The 20,494-nt window shown below is 41.3% G+C and overlaps 1 protein-coding gene across 1 annotated transcript in view; it reads right to left on the bottom strand.

Annotated features, from left to right (window-relative positions):
* The window catches only part of atrnl1a (attractin-like 1a), a 197,228-nt gene that overhangs the window by 84,482 nt on the left and 92,252 nt on the right, over positions 1-20,494 (bottom strand). Inside the window, 3 exon segments of the mRNA XM_069144142.1 lie at positions 5,454-5,515; positions 18,747-18,904; positions 20,407-20,485. Of these exon segments, the coding sequence (XP_069000243.1) occupies positions 5,454-5,515; positions 18,747-18,904; positions 20,407-20,485 (299 nt within the window).

Raw genomic sequence — 20,494 nt, 5'->3', positions numbered from 1 at the left:
AAACAAGCCGGGGGTTTGAGAACGAGCGCTCGGTTGAGTTGGAGATTATGTTGCTGCTCTTTTAAAGTGCTGCAGTAAAAAAAAAAAAATCACCACAGTTCATGACACACACACACACACACACACACACACACACACACACACACACACACACACACACACACACACACACACACAGGCGAGCACAGTGAAACATCTGAAACACAGCAGGCGGAGCAAAGACCAAAAAAAAAAAAATCAATAAATCATTCGTTGAACATGAGCAGCAGACGATCGGAAAACAGCTTCCATCCGTGTCGGGACGAAGCGAGGTTCACTTCCTGTAACCTTTCAAACAGTATCTGCTCGCACACCTGATGATGTTTGCTTTCTTCTTTTTTTTTCAGTTCAGCACATCTTAAAGTCTGCTTTACATATCGGCTGTAAACATCCTAATAAACTCTGTCGGGCTGCTTCCTAAAAAAAATAGTTAGACAATTAAACATTTCGCACACCTGCCTGCAAACTCACCGAATCTCTTCTTATTGTAAGTCTGAAACATTTCATCATTTTCTCAGACAAGAACTGATTTCCTGATTTATATCACATTGATATATATTGATGTATATGTGAAAGATTTAGATAACATAATGCAGAAAAAGATGCTTCAGGTCATATATAGTTATATTTATTTTAAGTGTTCACAGTTTCTGTCTCATTTTGGGTGATAAAGTTTAAACTGCTTTTGCTGTGTTGAAATTGAACTCGTGAGCTCGTGGTTTCAACGCGGGGAGTCGTGTGCAGCGTATGATTAACGTTCAAATGGTTAAGTTGTAAAAAAACAAAACATGGACGGGCGTCTAGAAGCCGCAGAGGCTAACGATTATCAAGCGAACAGGGCGGCTAACGTAATTCAGCAAATACAAAAGTCAAAGAAGGGAAAAGATGAGGCCGCTGGGAAGATCAACGTTTTCCTCAGACATACACTGTTATCTAAGTTACGAAGACAAACTCTACGTGATTAAAATTACAACATATTAGCTGAACATCCAACCAAACATGAACTTCCGTGACCTCTGACCTTTCTGTAAGCGTCAGCAAACACGTCGCAACTCTTGAACTCGAAGCTGATAGAAAACGTACGAATCCGACATCGTGAGCACCACAAGAGGGCGCCGTTCATACGAACATATTTGAACGCAGCGCGTCACAAGTTACTGATGACCTCATTGTAGTCGATATAATGATATCGGAATTTATTTACTTCCTAATGTCAGCGTTGGTATCAACCCCAAAACTCCAGGATTGGTTGGGCGCTAACTTTCATATCCCAGACGATGATGATGATGATGATGATGATGATGATGATGATGAGGCAGTTCACTAAAGACTGAAATGTTCCATCAAAAATGTAAAATGTGAGGTATTTTTTTTTCTATTTTTTGTTCTGCAATTGAATATTTTTTTTTGATTCCCTGTTAAATGTAAAGATAAAGTCCTCTGTGCTTTAGTACCGGCGAGCGTTTTGTTTTTGTCTAAAGAAAATAAAGCAACTGAAGAAGCTGAAACGGTGCAGACGAATCAGATCTTTGGTTAAACAGACTGAAAAACCTCCTCGGAGAACCGAGCTGAGAAGTGAGCGTTGATCGGGACGGTCGTTTTGAAATGAAGTGTCTGAGTTTCCGAGAGTCTCACGAGACACTTCGAGGCTTCTCCGCTGCTTTTGGAGAAAAAAAAGAGACGGAGAGAAAACTGATTGCTAATCAAGCGAGCGAGAGCCCGCGAGTAATTGGACGAAGCTGAACTGCAGTGTCACCAATTAGCATTTGTGACTGTGAAGAGCAGAGACACAAAAGCTCTTTAATTATGGCAATTTTCCCCATTTTTTTTTTTTATTATTTCTTCCTATTTGGAGATGAGAAAGAAAACACGAGGAGGAGGAGGAGGACGAGTGATGAGGAAGGTTTTTCGGAGGTTTTAGAGCTACGCAGGCATCATTTTCTAAAACACAGTGGAGCAACAGCGTCCTTCGGGCTGTTACGACATCGGATTTAAGCTTAAAATGCTGCCATTGTATTAAAAAAAACTGAATAAAATAATGATGGCAGCAGTTAAAATAATGCTGTTAACTGAGCTTTTGTTCTTCCGGCATCGACTGCAGCATTTTCTGACTTTGATCTTTTTCCTTTCTGTTTGTGCTGCTAGCTTCAATTCAGCCTCGTTTTTTTTTTTTAGTTGTGTCATTAATGGAGTCGCTCGATTCTTCAGGCGGCGTCGGAGGCGAACGTCTCATAAAAATGTGTTTGTATTCAAACTAATTTGCTTCGCCAAATTAATTTCAGAGGACACAAGTCCTCAATTGCTAAATGAATTAGAAAATATTGACCCGAAGCCGTTGTGGACGTCCCCCTCTGGTCCTAAACAGGGTCCCGGGACCGTCTGAACATACAAGAGCTGCAAAGATGTTTCATCTTCCTTTGGGACGTTGGAGAACAGCGAATGAAAACATCTTCATCAGCTCCCTGCTGCAGCGACGACGAGACTCAACCGTACAGAAAATATAACACGCAGCCAAAACACTCCGCTTAAAGACGCTAAACGGGGTTTGAAGAGCTACAGAGTCACCGAGTACATTTTACTGGATATCGTGCCACTTTGTTAACGTTTCTCTTGATCTAATTGAAATGTATTGAAGTGCTTGAACATCAAATAATCTCTAATTAAAAGAAATGAAACGGTCAAAGTTGTCACGTTGACATTTAAGGTGGATCGATTGATTCACAAAGTCGACTTGGAGCCTCGTTTTGATCCGCTCCCGTTTGCCCTGTTGTTAAAATTGCTGCGTTACTTGTTCATGTGTATCCGTTTCAAATTAAAAGCCCTTCACAGGCAAAACACTCAGCGTACCGACGCTAAACGGGTTAACGCTGCTTATTTAGTGCGTTTTACACTGATGACACGGATTTCTTTGATGTTGATATCAAACATACTGAATAAAGTCAGTTTAAGTAAAACTTTTAAAAAACTGTTTTCTTTTGCATTTATTGGAGTCTTGTTCTATTTGTGCTCCTGTTACATAAGTAAAAGACCTGAATACCTTTTTTTTTTCCACTGCTGAAAAAAACAACAACACACGCACATCACATTATGTAACGAGGGCAGTAAATAAACCCACAAATAAAAAAAATACAAAATAAGTCCTGTAGTCGTAGCGCATAACCTTTTCTCACTGAGAGTCTGGTGCAGTGCAGAGCAGAGCAACTCATAAACAGAGCGGTGACTAACACACACACACACACACACACACACACACACACACACACACACGCTCAACTCTCCCGGCAAAACTTGACACTGTCCCCTAATGATGACATCATCCCTCTATGCTGGCCTAAAGGTCGCTGATGTCCAGAAGCCGGCCTTGGGCACAAAAACGGCTCACTTCCTCACATGACTGCACACACACACACACACACACACACACACACACACACACACACACACACACACACACATTACAGAGGATATATATGAACATATACAAGGAAACAACGTGCACGCGCGCACACACACACACACACACACACACACACACACACACACACGCACACACACACACACACACACACACACACACACACACACACACACACACACACTTTGCCCGGTGTCGTAGCTGAGTGGCAGAATCTTGCCTGAAGACAGCCGACTTCATCCAGACTTCTTCTCCAAAACTCTGTCATTAGATCCAGAAAAAAAAAAAATCCCTGCTGCATCTGGCTGGTTATTAAATGTGAGTCAATGTGGGAAATAATGGAAGGACATGCTCATCGTTTTTTTTTAGTTTTTTTAAGATGTCGGAGGGACCAACGGGTCCGAACCTCCGCGGACCGTCACTTAGTCCACTTCAGACGATCCTAACCGACGGCCGGCGGTGTCGAGTCATGCAGAGTCCAGATTTATAGGGTGGACACGAGGCCGGGCGGGACGGCCTATAAATAATATTCTCCCTTTTTTTAGGGTATGTGGAGATATTTTTGAAAACGTAATTTAAACCTGTGAAGCGTTCAATCACGAACGTTAAAACGTTTTCAGTATCCCATTACAGGACGCCGCTGTGCAGCACTGATATTCAGTTACAGGCGTCAGACAGGATTTTGCTGAGTTGTGTTTGTGTGTGTGTGTGTGTGTGTGTGTGTGTGTGTGTGTGTGTGTGTGTGTGTGTGTGTGTGTGTGTGTGTGCTGCACAACACGTTCAGTTTCTTTCTTTAAATCTCTGTTCATTGTAACATTAGCAGGTTTTTTTATTGTTTTTTTTTTTTCAATTTTTGCTCAAAATTCGTCCCAAAATCGATTTACATCCTCCTCCTCTCCTATTAATATTAATATTATTATTCTGATTATTCTGATTATTCTGATTATTATTATTATTATTATTATCAACCCCAGGATGACTGGAGGGTTTTTAACTTTGAGCCCAGGCCAAAGCTAGTGTCAGCTTCACAAAAAAATAAGCGCGATATGCTGAAGAATTTAGCTGATGCTGCATTAATGAAACGAAATGGCTGTTTGTGTGTTCAGATGGCGGCTCAGCTTCTGACTGATCTCATAACTCAACTTAACTCCTTAAGTTCTCGTAACTTTCCTTCTCGTCGCGGTCCGTCGATTAAACGGTCCGTGATGAAGACGAGGTTTTTCAGTTGACCTCAAATCGAGCCTCGTCTGAAACTCTCCTTCTGTCTGAACACGCCGGCGGTCTTTGAAGTTAAAGTTTGGAGACTGTAATTACCATCACTATACAAACTATATTTCTGAAAATAAACATGATTTATGATGGCTTTGTGGTAATAAAACAGGTGGCAAAATATGAGTGAAAATAAATACACTTAAATATTCAATCTCATTGGATAATTAAGTTGAGATGAGATTCATATATTTTCTTTGATCTGCGTGAGTGAGCAGGTAGGAAAAAAAAATAAAAAAAGAGAGGAGGGTATAAAATTCTTATGACCTTATTAAAAATGCATCGCTTGCTCAAAGATTTGGAGCTCTCTAATTTGGCGAGTTGCAGGTCGAAGCGACTTGTTTGTTTTTTCTTCACCCGGCGAGGTTTCGTGTGACCGTTCTTTCAGGAGCAGTAACTGATATCATCATCACAGTTCAGTGCAGCAGCTCTCGCATTTCATTCAAATTCAGCCCGGTTTTATGTGCCGTATATATCATATCGTTTTATAAATATTACATTTGGCAAACACAGAAATCTGATTCACCTCCTCTTGACCTGCGAGTCGTAAGTCGTCGGTTCGGCTCTCTGCAGCGTGACATCAGACATTTTATTTATTTATTTATTTTTTAATAAATTGCGTATCACAACACTTCTCCTGTCGGGGGGGTTGAAGCGTTTCTCCCGCCCGAGTTGTGCAAAAGAGCCTCTGGGACAGTTTACTGCATGACGGACAGGAAGGAGGAGTTACCTGAAGAAGGTGACGAAGAACTGAACCAAGTCCATGATGCTGTTGTGCTGAGAGAAGGCGATCTGTCGTGGGGAGAAAGAGAAAGAGTGTAAGAACATATATCCTGGAAATACACACTCATAATGCCAATAAAACTGTCTGGTATGTTAATGATCATCAGTCCAGAACGTTTTTATCATTTCTGATTGAGACCAACGAACCCTTCAGAGCTTCACGAGGTTTTTACTTTTATCTTTCAAATACAGTTTCATGTTGATACTTATTTTTTAATGGATTTCTATAAAGTACTTTGAACTGCATTGATGACCTTGATTTTAGTGTTTAAGTATAATTCAAAACTTTTAAAATACTTTCTATGCCCCTGTAAAGCTCTTTAAGCATTCTTCATCTTGACTTTATCGTCTTTTAAATGTAATTTTATTCATTTATTTATCTAATGGTGCTTCACCAATAAACTCACCTTGTCATTCCTCGTTTTATCATTATTTTTGTTACATTATTTAATTGTTAAATTATTCACATTAAACATACAAAGTGTTTCTGTCTTAAAACTTTCTACTCACTTTGCTTTTTCTTCTTTTATTATTTCATAGTCGCATTATTTTTATTAAAGCCTCCACTTCAGCCTAGTTCACTTTTTCTTTTCATAAAATTAGAAGTGTGTCAGCACCAGTTTTTCTGTATTTAATTAAGACCATTTACTTCAGAGTGTCAGACAGCGATTAAACCACTAAAATAGATCAGACCAGATGGAAACGTCAGAGATTAATGGTCACATGTCTGAAACTGATGGAGCGGGACGACTGTTGTACAGCTGCGGTGTCAACATAGTTTCCCACAATGCATCAGGAACATTCAGTTTGCTCTCCCTCATCATGTGATCCAGTAACGGTGGAGGAAACATCTTTTCTTTTCCTCGGGGCCAACGTTCAGACCAACAATTTCATTTTCTGCCACACACGTTCACACATGCTCTCCGTCTCCGACACACAACAACAACAACAACAACAACAACAACAACAACAACAACACGACAAACACACCGCCAGCCGCCACCATCTGGTTTGTAGGTTATGATGAGATCAGCCTTTGACAAAAGGCTGCTGGCCTTTTTTTTCGTGTTCTGAAACCCAGCGAGCGCCTCATCCATCATCATCATCCTCATCATCATCACGTGTCCACAGCCACAGATCTCATACGTGTGGACATCCTGCACGATTTATTGTGAAGCTGATTTTTTTTTTTTGTCATGCAAACGTTCTGTCTCTGTAACCTCTGCTGCCACCTCGGAGCAGAGGAGGTTTATGAAATGTTGTTTTTGTGCTCATCAAAGCCCTGAAAAAATGAAAAACCTGACTTTCCAGAGACCGTTTGGTTCTTTGGTTTTCCTATTTTTGTTAAACTCACGGTTTGCGTCGTATAGTTTGTCAGACTTGTTTTTATTCTGTTTGGCTTCAATACATTTCTGTTCATCTCAAGACACAAATCTGAATATTTAAAAATCTGGACAAAATTAAACCACAACTGTATAAATGAATGAAACATCTGGGATAAGTTGGAGAATATATATTTTCTGATTTGGGTGAAGAAACTCTGCAAAAATTTTAAGGCACGAAGGCATGAAGAAATACGTTTTTTTTGTTTAGTTTTGCTTTCGAGAATAAAGTTGACATACTATTTCAGAAAGTTCTCCAACCTGCCTTAAAAAAAAAGATGTTTGAGAACTGGTCCAAAGGTTTTGTATAAAGTTAATTGATAAATAAAAACTACTCGTGAACTTTTGAGTGTTCAAACCATACACACTCTACTGTATGTTGCAGCCTTAAAAAAAAAAAAAAAAAGAAGGTTAGCTTCTATATTTCTACTTGTTTCATCAGCACACACACCCACACACCAACTTAATCCTATCAGTATGAAAAAAAGAAAAAGCCCTCACCCCTCACCTCATCTCATCCACGACTCGGCGCTCTCCGCGAGCAGCTGTGTGTTTACAGCGAGCACCTGTTCTGCAGACTGAGAGAAGAAACCCCGCGGCTTCACACTCAAGTTTTTGGCCCTCAGCTACGAAAAAAATAGAAATCCATCCCCCATATTAAAGAGGATTATTTATTACAGATTGAATTGATTTTCCATCCACTTGTCTGTCAACGCTCAGTTTTCTGTTGGAAGATGAACGCTGCAGAACGAGGTGCTTTTAAGACGCGGCAGAGACGGATGGAAGACGACCAAAAGGGAACTAATGACGATTAGTTGGCCAACTTTATGAAGTAAATACCTATAACTTGAGATTTATAGAAGCCATACGGGTCAAATATAACAACTTTTTGATGTGCAGTGTTTTGGAACCATCAGTGATGTCATAAACCATCAGTGATGTCATCGTTGGTTTGTGAACGTTAAGAATCCTCCAGTTCAGATTCTGTCCGTCACCATCTTTGCTTGTTCGGAGCGGTTTGGAGCAGGAAGTGACCATATTTGGACGAGCTGGGGGAGGAGCCAGCGGTGGATCTGACCAATCTGATCGGAAACCTGACGATACTACGTCCCGCCCACCGATAGCTGTAACCTGACTGCACCACAGGCCTGTCAAACTTTGGATTTGATGAGAGAAGTTGAATGGGAGTCTATGGAGCCGGAGGCTTTTTGGAGCCGACCTCTAGTGGCACTCGCTGGTATTGCAGCTTTGAACCATTTTTCAGACCTGAAGCTACAAACACTTTAATTAACAGTCAGTAATTGGAACAAAGGCAGACATTGGATGTTTTCATCTTCCATAATAACGAGCATTTATTTACCATCAATGTGAAGTGTTTGTCTTCAATTTGAATACAAAGTTCAGGATCAAATAGGTTCCTTATAATTAGGCCGTGTTGTTGACCAGGCAGACCTGCGCTTTCACTTTTAATGTCACAGTTTAAAGATGAACAGTTTTATATTTCATGTTAATTGTATTTAAAAAGGTCTTTTATTAAACTTTCAGACAGAACGTGTTGCAGCTGAGTGCAAATTAGCAGGTGGCTTTATCCGATCCTCACGAGTCGGACCCGCCCAAGACGCATTTAAAAATCATTTAACTACTGCAGGAGCCGTAAAACACACCACAATGTATGAGGCATCACAATACGACGGCGGCGATGTGTTTGTGAAGCGTGGTCGTCGTGGGGATACATTTAAATGGCTCCTAATAGCCGTAAGAGGCTGCGTCTTTGTCTCCGGCGAGTCCTCGGAGACTCCTCCAGAGAAAGAAAACGGGGGGGCAGAATGAGGCTTAAGAGGTTTACCGGCGTTTTTGTTTGGCAGGTAAAAATGGCCTGACGGTGAAAAAAAAAAAAAAAAGCTGCAGAAAAGCTGATTTGGGTCCAGAGGGACGCAGCATTAATACGGGCATCAGGGAGAAAAGAGCCGGGCTTTGCATTCGGGGCTTCCAGTGAAGCAGTTTACATCATTACCCCTGACAATATAAGAACTTATTATGAGGGCGCGCACACACACACACACACACACACACACACACACACACACACACACTCGTACAGTAAACTGCTAATAAATGGATTCAAAAGCAAATGCAACAAATTCAATCAGACAAAAAACAAAAAAACTTGCAGACCTGCTCGTGGATAAATTGTGATCACTACAGTTAGTAAATTTACACACACACACACACACACACACACACACACACACACACACACACACACACCGACTCCAGCCAACAGCCATCATTTCAATTTACAACAACTGCAGTCGTTAAACACAACTATGATCAATAAGCTGTTCAGGCCACACCCTTTTTTCCCTTCCCAGCACGCACCACTGCAGAGCCACAAACAGAAAGAGTCGGCTGCTGCAAACACACGAAGGCACAAAGACCGTGCAGATCACCAGAGAAACAACTTAATGCAATCTAACCAACATTTGTATCATGTTTTAATTCATAGTCAATCAAACCAGACACACACACCCCCACCCCCCCACCCCCCCAACATGTCTTTCTTTGAGGCCTCATATCTAAACAATAATGGAATTATTTCCAGAAGGAAACACTGATCAGAAGGAGAACGTGATGCTTTTCTAATGGGAGCCGATTGGAGCCAGCCCCCTAGTGGCCATCAGTGGTACTGCACGTTAAGGCCCTTTTGCATTGACTTCACTTTTTAAACCGAGACTACAAGCAGGTTTTATATTCAGTTAAAAGCATCTCTAATCCTCGAGGAATGGGATGAGAGGAAGTCTCTAATCATTTCTAATAATATTTTAAGGTGAAAATAATCCCTCATTCATTAGAAAATAAGCTTCAAAAAGACCTGTTTTTGGGGGCGTGTCTGTTTGATTGACAGGCTGTCCAAATATGGTCACTTCCTGCTCCAAACCGCTCCGAACTAGCAAAGATGGCGACGGACAGAATCTGAACTGGAGGCTTCATAACAGACGTTCACGTCGCTGCTGGTTGCCTTTGGATGAAACCTCAATTTAACTTTGAATGTTTTTCGGAAACACCTCACAAGTTAAAGAAGAACTCGCGAAATGGATTTTATGATTCGGGAAAGGACAGTTTAAGTTTACGTTAGCTCGCTAGAAATGATTGAAGCGTCTCATTCGGTTTATTCACCTCAGAGATCTAGAGATTTAAACGAGTGCAGCGTTGGAAGGATAAATGTTGGTAATGTGATAAATAGAGTTGAATGTGAAGACGGGAGAGTCGGAGGACTGAAACTGCTGAGTCGGGTCTGATACAAACGCCAGCTGGAGGAAACACTGAAGGGGCTCAGACAAATGACTACCGAAGGGAATTCACCAACTCAGACAAAATAAAACACTGAAACAACCTGCAACACAATCGCACAACAACAGCAGCAGGATTCCTCTCCGGTAGGATGTAATTGTTTGGAGATCGGAGGTCAACCGACTGTTCAGGGAGAAATTTGATTTTTTTTCTTACGTGGAAGTCTGAACTGCAACGAACCAGCGAGGTGCGAGGACAAGAGGGAGGGACTGAGAGACGGAGGTAAGAGATGAGAGGGCTCAGAGGACCGCCAGCTTCTCACAGCCCGGTCATTACGGAGGGCCTACGGTGGCCCTCTGGGGACAAACTCAGGAGCTGTGACAGCAGCGGGGACGCCTTTTCTTTCCCTAACCCCCGAACCGAGAGCTGCTTGTTAAAGGCTGGAAGGAAAGAAAGTGCTTGGCTAATCAATAAAGGAAGGGAAAGAGAGAAAAGGAGGAGAGGAAGAAGAAGAAATAGAGCGAAAGAGAACAGGAAGCGTGAAACAGAAGAAACAGAGATGAAGGTCGGACTGAGACACGACAGCAGCAGGAATTCATTTATCTACTTTTCTCGCATGTTGCTCAAACTGTGCAAACAAAATCTTGTGGTTAACAGCAGAAATCTGAATAATATTAGAATAAAATTAAGCACAAGAAACAAATCAAACTTTATGAAACTGAAGGAGTCGAAAGTGAAAGTGTTGACAGAGCTGTCTCAAATGTGGAAGGAATAATAATCTATTAATTATGGTGATTAGTCATTTAACAAAAAATTCAAACAAAATATTGTCTTTAACAGCAATAATCTGAATAATATTGGAGTAAACTTTAGGAAAAGAAACAAGCCAAACATCATGAACTCGAAGGAGTCGAAAGTGTTGAAAGAGGAATAATGACTCAGAGTTAAAGTAATGAATATCATCGAGCACCGAATGCGTGTCCACATGTTAACATGAGCAGGTTAACAAATGAAAAGAGACGTGTTTACAGCACTTCCTCCGGATTTGCATATTCATGAGGACCTAATGACCAACAGGGAGGCGGTCGGCCGCCTCCACCTACACGTTATGCAGATGATGTCGGGCGCCTCCATATGTGAGCACCTGTTAGTGGGGAGATCCTGTTAACAGGTGCTTAAGACTTAAGACCTCCTCCTGCATCCGTCTGCAGCTCCAACAGCAGCAGCTAAAAAAAACACTGGATTGAAACTCGGATTTCATTATCCGACGTACGGGAGGAGTTATAATTATTACTTCAGGCATCACCTCAAAAATATGGGTGCAAATGTAGAAAATCAATGTGCTACGATATTTTTTTAGCTTTATGTTATTTTGCCGAACAAGCATTTTTTTTTTTTTTTTTGTATTATTTAACAACTGCCTGGGAATAAAAGTGTATATGAATCTATATCAACTGTTTAATTCAACATTTATTTATTTTTTTAAACCTCTACAAAGACATTACAAAATACCTTTTGACGAGTTATTAATTTACAGCTTTTACTGTTAGAGCATAAGAACATCGTAATTAAAACATCACTAGACGCTTATTCATTGTTATTTCATCAGATTGAGGAGAATTTTGCAACCTGACGAGCTAGTACAGCTAGCGTGCTAACAGCTGACAGACACATGTTTTATCGTACTTTAAGGAGCATTTTATCCTCTTTTTTTCTTTCATTTTGTGGAGCAGAACAAAGTAACGTGATATAAAACTCCCTCAAAGGTCACGACTGTGAAGACGCAGGTGGTTCGGCGGCTCAAATTTATGTGTTCGAGGCGACCGACGTTCGCACAGATTTATTTTACCCCCGCGAGCGAATCCACTGATCTGGACACACTCTGATTTTGGACACACATTTTGCTGATGTAATGGTTAGTGTAACTCTTTCTCTACACACACACACACACACACACACACACACACACACACACACACACACACACACAAATCTCCAGCCTAATTAGTCCTGATGACTGCTGATGACTTCCTGTCTGGTTAAACATCAGTTGCTCTGCGTCTCTTCCACCCTATGAAACATAATACTGCCTTCAGATGTATCGGATAGACTCTGTGTGTGTGTGTGTGTGTGTGTGTGTGTGTGTGTGTGTGTGTGTGTGTGTGTGTGTGTGTGTGTGTGATTAGAGAGTCATCCTCTTCAATGATGGCAGCACACAGGGTGAATAAGTGACCGAGCGCTGAGCGGCAAATCAAATCAAAGCACCACAACGCCGAGTTCTTCTGCAACGAAACGACCGCTCACCTCTCACAGAGTGCTTTTAATCAGCCGGCCTGGGGGCTGCAATGCATGATGGGATGCAGACGGACACGAGGAAAACCGACGTTATGCAGCATGAAGATTACCAATAAGGAACTAAAGATGTAGTTGTTTTTTAGAACAAAGTGTGGTAATTCATTCAGCTCAATCCAGTCTCCGAAAACATAACGAGTTGAAACAAAAGGCAGATTTAACACTTATTTGCAGCCTTTTTCTGTTTAACTTAATGTTTTTATCTGCTAAATTACAAAAAAGAAAAAGAGATGTTCAAATTAGAAACAGTTACGGTCTCCGGTTACACAACTTCTGGCTAAATTAGCAGTTAGTTCTTTCAAAACAACAAAAAAAACAAAAAAGAGATGAAGAGAGAAACTGGGTCATGTTCCCATAATGTTTGTTGGACTCAATCAATAAAACATGACTTTTTGATTAGAAACAAATCCAGGCCAGTCCTGGTTTGTGGAAAAAAATGGGGTCAAAACAAACAGTGAGGATTTATATTCTCCTGTGACACCTTGTAGCTCTATATATATATGTATATATATACATTTTATATTTCTACTCTAACAGCTCATTAAATACACAGTTTCTATTGATTTTTACAAGCTTTAAACTTTCCCTAAAAAACTGTTTGATATCTAACTTTTGCAAAATGTGGAATAAAACAAGGGCCTTTAAAGTTTGACTTCAAAAAATGTTTAAATGAATGAATAAAAGCTGAAAGTAGAAAATAAACAAAACGTTCAACATCTGTTTATTCTGAACTAAAGAACTGAATATGTATTATTTTTTTCCTGACACACGTTTTCACGGCCGATGTCACGGTGATGTTGCAGCGCGAACGTCCATTAAAACCAGGACCGACCGCTCGTGTCCCGACGGCGAGGACGAAGGTGCGAGGTCAGCGTGACAGAGCCAATCAAAATCTGTTCCAGCAGAGCGAGCGATCCCGACACCTCCCCGTTCTCCCGACCGGCCGCCGCCTCCCGGCTGACATCAGGACGCCGCGAGGGAAACACTCACAGGTCACATTAGCATGCGTGTGTCTGCACACGTACGTGTGTGTGTGTGTGTGTGTGTGTGTGTGTGTGTGTGTGTGTGTGTTGTGGATTTCCCGCCTTTTGAAGGACTAAATTCATCTTTAGATTCTGCAACCTGGAGACGTTTTGTTGAGTTTTGGGGTATTTTACGTCCGTTTTTGTAAGTTCAAAGGTTTAGTAAAACTACGGGACGTTTGATTTTATTTCAAAACTGTGGTTCCCAATAGTTTGTGAACTGTTGAAGTCTCGAGTTTGCTACGTCACCATCTCGCTATTTTTGGGGCCAGAAGTGACCTGATATGGACAATCAGAATGTCTCTAAGTCTGATAACAGAAGATTTAGATATTAAATCTTAGAGAGTCTGAGTCCAACTTATCTGTCGTTTGATGTTTAAATTGTAAAACTGTGTCACAAATATGAAAATACTTCCTGTTAACTTCCTGGAGCGGTTTGGAGCAGGAAGTGACCATATTTGGACGAGCTGGGGGAGGAGCCAGCGGTGGATCTGACCGATCTGATTGGAAACCTGACGATACTACGTCCCGCCCACCGATAGCTGTAACCTGACTGCACCACAGGCCTGTCAATCAAACAGACACGCCCCCAAAAACAGGTCTTCTTGAATCTTCTTTTCTAATGAATGAGGGATTATTTTCAGATGGACCTCCAGAAAACTAATAAGAAGGAGTGACTTTAGCTAACAACACCGAGATAACTGATGGACACATTTTATTCACTTTGGATTTGATGAGAGAAGTTGAATGGGAGTCTATGGAGCCGGAGGCTTTTTGGAGCATAACATTGACGGTAACTCCGGTGGGAAGTGGTTCTTTGGAAATCTGGCCGTGCAAAAGTTTGGGAACCAATTACAATAATCAAACATTTAGCAATTTAGCATCACAAACTTACGGCTACTCAGACACACTGAGGCAGAATGAGGAGGAAAAGATGTCTCAGGTTTATTGTTTTAGCTGCTGGGCATATTAATATTTAAAAACACCAACTGCTTTCTGGCTCACAGGATCTTTATTAGAGCGATCGTAAAAAATGAACTAATTACACCTGTTATTATTACACACTGGAGGAAACCTCGTCCAAAACATAAACAGTAAAATAATGGCTACGCAAATCTTACCACGCCATATAATGGAGAGATAACCGAAGTGTGCAGAGCTGCAACGCTGCAGATGTATAAATATCTTTCACCGTGCAGCTATCACACTGCATTCGCAAAACATCATGTGTTTTGCAAAGATTTTGAAGCTTTCTGAGAGTAAAAGAAAGACTAAAATAAACAGCGAATGAGAAGCAGAGTTTGTCCAAGAGTTCAGTCCAGAACAGACCTGCAGTCAGATCAGGAGTATATCAGTGTGTGTGTGTGTGTGTGTGTGTGTGTGTGTGTGTGTGTGTGTGTGTGTGTGTGTGTGTGTGTGTGTGTGTGTGTGTGTGTTTCACGGCCACAAATAATAACATCACATCTGGTGTCAACACGGGCTGCCAGACTTTCACACTTACACGGCTGCAGAGTCGCATCACTGAGACTTACTTTCGCTTCGATCTTTGACATTCACAATGCTACGAGAACACATTTCACCGGCATCGATGTAAACAATCTCACAGGTGACCCCCTGGGGCCTCAATCGATCATTACACCCATCAAAAAGAAAGAGTTTTAAAGAGGAAATGACGACTGACTGCCCTTTTTTGAAAAAATTGTGATTGTGGACATGGAAAACATGGTTTCTGTCGGTGTCTGTTTGATTGACAAGCCTGTGGTGCAGTCAGGTTACAGCTATTAGTGGGCGGGACGTAGTATCGTCAGGTTTCCAACCAGATCAGTCAGATCCACCGCTGGCTCCTCCCCCAGCTCGTCCAAATATGGTCACGTCCTGTTCCAAACCGCTCCGAACTAACAAGATGGTGACGGACAGAATCTGAACTGGAGGATTCATAACGTTCACCAACCAACGATGACATCACTTATAGATGATGACATCACTGCTGGCTGCTGATTGGTTGCAACGTGTGGTGAACATGTGTCATACATGTGATCACATCTCTCATGTTTGTTTTGTTTTTCCTCCACGGAGGAGCTCATGCATCATCCTCACTAATTTCATAGGATTATATTTTGGTAATTCTTGTCGAGAAATAAGACAAAAAATATGAGGATTCATCCTCTGGGGATGATGAATATGTCTTTGTTTGTTTATCAAGGAGAGAGTTGACTTTTTTTTTTTTTTTAAATCTCCCCTGGAGTGATGAATTCCACATTTCCTGACAATCTGCTGAGATTTGTTGTGTGTTTGCGTCTCTCTGGTATCACTGTGTCCTGTGACCTGTGTGTGTGTGTGTGTGTGTGTGTGTGTGTGTGTGTGTGTGTGTGTGTGTGTGTGTGTGTGTGTGTGTGTGTGTGTGTGTGTGTGTGTGTGTAGGTCTATTAGATCAGATACATCAGCGCAGGTCATTATCAATTCTCAGGACAATTTCTCATGCTCGCCGTGTTCTGGCGTCAGAAGCCACCAAGGTCACAGAAGCCGGACGGCGAGTCGCCTCTCGCGTTACACGCAGTCCACGATGTCCGACACGGCGGCGAGATGGGTCCTCGCCGCGGTGATTATCATATCACCTTTCAAGCAGGCAGATATATGGAGCTCTGATAATGCAGCATTAATGGGGAAACGCATATGAGAGGAGCGGGTCGATGGACAAACGACCCGTGACGAGGTGCAGGACACTCGGCAATAAACGCCGGCATTTATAACCGGTTAATGACTCAGGATGATCGGGAATCAGTTATAAATTATGATTCCACTAAAATAAAACTACTTTTATACATCATTTAAAAAAACAACAACACATCAATCAGAGGTCATGAGAATAAAATAAATACAAAACACTCAGTGAACGTTAAACCTGGGATCCAAACATTCAACCCTTAACATGGATTATTGTTGCTTTATTATTATCATTTAATGAAGAAGCTAAAGCTTTTGATTGTTTTTGACTGAGACAACATGGACTTTAATAGATTATTTGCATGAACTGACTCTATGGGATAAATTTACTGGCGGTTTTAAACCAACCAACCACTTCTTCCTAAATCTGATATTTAAACTGTCGCCATCTTGTTTGTTTTTTTACACCATAAGTGACCATCATTTTTGGACAAACTGGGGAGGAGCAAAGGGAGTGGATGTGACTGACTATGCTCCACCCACCTATAGCAGAAACCTGACTGCACCCGAGTCCTGTCAATCAACCAGAAATGCCCCCAAACATTGCTCTCTTTTGAGGCCTAATATCTCATTAACGATAAAAGTATTTCCAGAAGGACCGACAGAAGACCGATCAGAAGGAGGGAGTTTATCTAACGACACCATGATGACTTGTGGGAAACATTTACTGACTTTGTATTTCAGCAGAGAACTTGACGCTTTTTTTTTTTTTATGGAAGTCTAATGGACACAGAGAGCCGGCCACCTGGTGGCCCTCGGTGGTATTACACCGTAAGGCTCTTCTGCAGACGTCACCAATTCGTCTTCATGTTTCTTCATTTGCTGATAAAAATAAAAAATATTTTGATAAAAAATGTAAAAAGGCTTCACACTTTTATGTCTCTATGATTAATATAAGTATTTTCCTTTAACTTCTACCTGAGAAGCTTCAGTGTCTCATTCGTCACTCTCTCCATCCTCTGCTTTATGTCTCTATCCGTCTCCAGACCTGCCGTCCTCTGTCTCTCTAAGGTAGTCTGAACATCAGTTAACCGGCCGACACCGTCTCTCTCTCTCTCTCTCTCTCTCTCTCCCTCTCTCTCTCCTAATTTCTCCGTTCTGTCACTTCTTGAGTCCCATCCATCAGCGCTCACCCCCGGACCCGGCACGACAGTCATCTTAAAATATCACCGCTAAAAGTCTACTTCAATTTAATGGATCATAAGGCTGCGGCGTGAATATCTAGCGTGCGTGCGTGTGTGTGTGTGTGTGTGTGTGTGTGTGTGTGTGTGTGCGTGCGTGTGTGTGTGTGTGTGTGTGTGTGTGTGTGTGTGTGTGCGTGTGTGTGTGTGTGTGTGTGCGTGTGTGTGTGTGTGTGTGTGCGGCTGCACTGCCTGGAGATTTAATCCGGTGCTGCATAATTGATGGAGAGACACACTGGAAAACTCACAGATCATTAAATGTGATAGCAGATTTTGCCAAACACTTTTCAGAATAGTTTATGCTCAGCGTCCTGTCAGGGCTGTATGTCCTGCAGAGAGACAGCAGCTGAAGACGGATGACGACGACGCTCATGATGTAAAGCCGCTCTTTGTGTTTCATCTTGTTCCTCCAGACACCTGACGGACTTCTATAGAGTCTAAGTCCCTTCAGCTTCCCCAAATACTTTAATAATTAATCATCTTTAAAAGATTCAAATCCTGAACGGTGCATCTTGAAAATATCTTTTCTGCTCATTTATTTTCTCTATTTGAATCCTTATTGACATTAAAAACGACATTAGTGTTCATATCATAGCTGTTTTTAACTTTAATACTGTAAAACTTGTTTATTTGTTATTGTTGTGTTTATCTTTTTATATTGAGAAATTTGGAAAAGAATAGCAAATATTTTCAAACACTAAGTTTAGTGTCTAGAAACTGGAAAACAAAACATTCTCTTATAATAGTTGTGAAATATTCCTGTAGCCCGTCCTTCATTTTTGCATGTGGTTTTATATTATTCATTCATTACTTGACTAACTTTATTATTCCCTCAGGGAAACTGATTTAAAATGTGGGCTAAAAAAAAATGCATCTTTGAAAAGAGAATATTTTCACAATGCAGTGACGTGAACATTTAGAGAGACAAAAAACCTGCAGAAAGTAATCGTGTGAACACGAAACAATGGAGTTTTTTCAGATATTTTCGGGATGCGGGTTGACTCTCTGTTCTCCTTCCTGTAAATCCTGTTATGCTAAACACATCATCTGCTTCACATCACCGTGAGTCATCAGCACCACCGTCATCATCATCAAGTCCCGAATCAGCGGCAGAGCTCGCTTTCTGTGACCAAACACTGCATCCGTTAAACAAACAGAAGAACCTCTGAGATGATGAAAGAATAAGACTCATAAAAATAACCGTTTCATAACAGAAGTTTTCACGTCATTTACGTGGAACGTTTCGTCCGTCAAAGCAAAGCGATTCCATTTTTTCTCAGATCTTTACCTGGATCTTGATCGGCCAGCTGAAGTTGGACACGTACACGTAGAAGGTGATGTTGTGGTGAAGCCTGAAGTTGAACTTCTCGCAGGAGAAACTGTCGCGGTGCTCCTTGATGTTGGTCCTCGCAATGATGGGCATCTCTTCCCCGGAGATGGTGCCGGCTGTGAGCGACAGACAACAGAGAAAGTTTTCCCACATTAATAACAACAACTTCCAGAAATACTTTTTTTATTGTCTCTCCTTTGTACCAACTGAGCATCATTTAAGTTCCACATCCTCCCAGATAAATGCTGCTGTACCTAATGAAGCGGCTGCAAAGTGTGTATTCCCGTTTATCTTTAGATTTTGGTTTGGTTTCTTTGATGTATTAAATCTCAAATTAGAAGGACAAATCACAAAGTTTGACATAGGACTTGTCCATAAATCCACCTTTAAGTTTTCAATACTGAACAAGAATCATAACTACGGAGAATAAAAGTAATAATTAAAGGAAGTGACAGCTAAAGTCCTGGAAAGATACAATTAGGGTTTAGGAAAAATTTGAAAGAAATGTTCAGTCCCCTGCCACCGAGTAATAAGCAACACTAGAACATAAAAATATAATGTTTGAATTGAAAACTCAGCAGCCTCCGTGAGTCCATCACAATGAGAGTCAAACCAGGTGACCCATCAGCCGAGCCGCTTCCAGTCAGAAACATCTTCATGAAGATTTTTCTACACTAAACAGTGGGAGGTGAGCAGGTCGGGAGAAAAAAATAAAAACGGGCTTTTTGAAATGTCAAGGCGCGCCTTTCATCTTGAAGCGGACAAATTAACATTCAATGTGGAAAAGTATTTTCATGACACCCTCGCGGTAATTCACAGCACGCTTGTAAATTCCTCTCGGGGGGCTGAAGTGGTCTGATTTCAGTTATCCTTCGCAGCATTATCAGCAGTTCTGTGTTAATGGCCAAGTTTTTCACATGCCGTGAATAAAATATATCCACCTCCTGCTTTATCGGGGGGCCATTAAACACTGTAATAGTCCGCACACACACACACACACACACACACAAGGCCCACACACACACACACACACACACACACAAGGCCCACAGTCCCACACTGAAGAGGCTTCGGGCCCAGAGACATACTGCCAGTGTGAAGGCACACTGCTTTTATCTTAATTGAAATCAGGAGGGAGAATGTATAAAAATGCCCTAATGCCAAAAATTAAAAACAGCCTGTGATGTGTTTTGTCGGGTGGGATATAAGATGAATTAGCATCGAGCGACACGTCTTCTTTGAGCATTATAAAGTACAAACCTTTCAGTTTTGAGGTTTTGTTGCTTTATTATTTGTAATGACAGTAACCTCAGCAGCAACAGGTTTTTGGAAAAGCACTCAAAAATGGGTTTTTCCTTCTTGTTTCTGGAGTTGAATGTTTGAGCTTCACTGTGCGGGGTTTAGAAATGAAAGTCTGTTTTCATGTTTAGATGCTGAAGGCGAAACGTTTCTCTGAGCTTTCTGAAAATCTGATTTTTTTTTTTTTAAAGGACAGAGCTGTGAGGAAGATTTGTGACATCACAAATAGTTTAGAAGTCACTTACATTGCAAAAAAAAACTTGAAAACTTGCATTGTGAAAGCAACTCTTTGGTATAAATATGTGAACCTGCTTCCTACCTGTGGAGCTTAAGGACCAGGTGATGTTGAGGTTGAAGTTGTTCGAAGCGTTGATGGACATGTCGAGGTTTTTATTGGCCTGCAGAGA

This window comes from Embiotoca jacksoni, unplaced genomic scaffold (assembly GCF_022577435.1).
Source record: "Embiotoca jacksoni isolate LCO1_2020_lvr unplaced genomic scaffold, fEmbJac1.0.p SCAF_12, whole genome shotgun sequence".
Lineage (NCBI taxonomy): Eukaryota > Metazoa > Chordata > Actinopteri > Embiotocidae > Embiotoca > Embiotoca jacksoni.
This window is presented reverse-complemented; position numbering and strand designations above follow the sequence as displayed.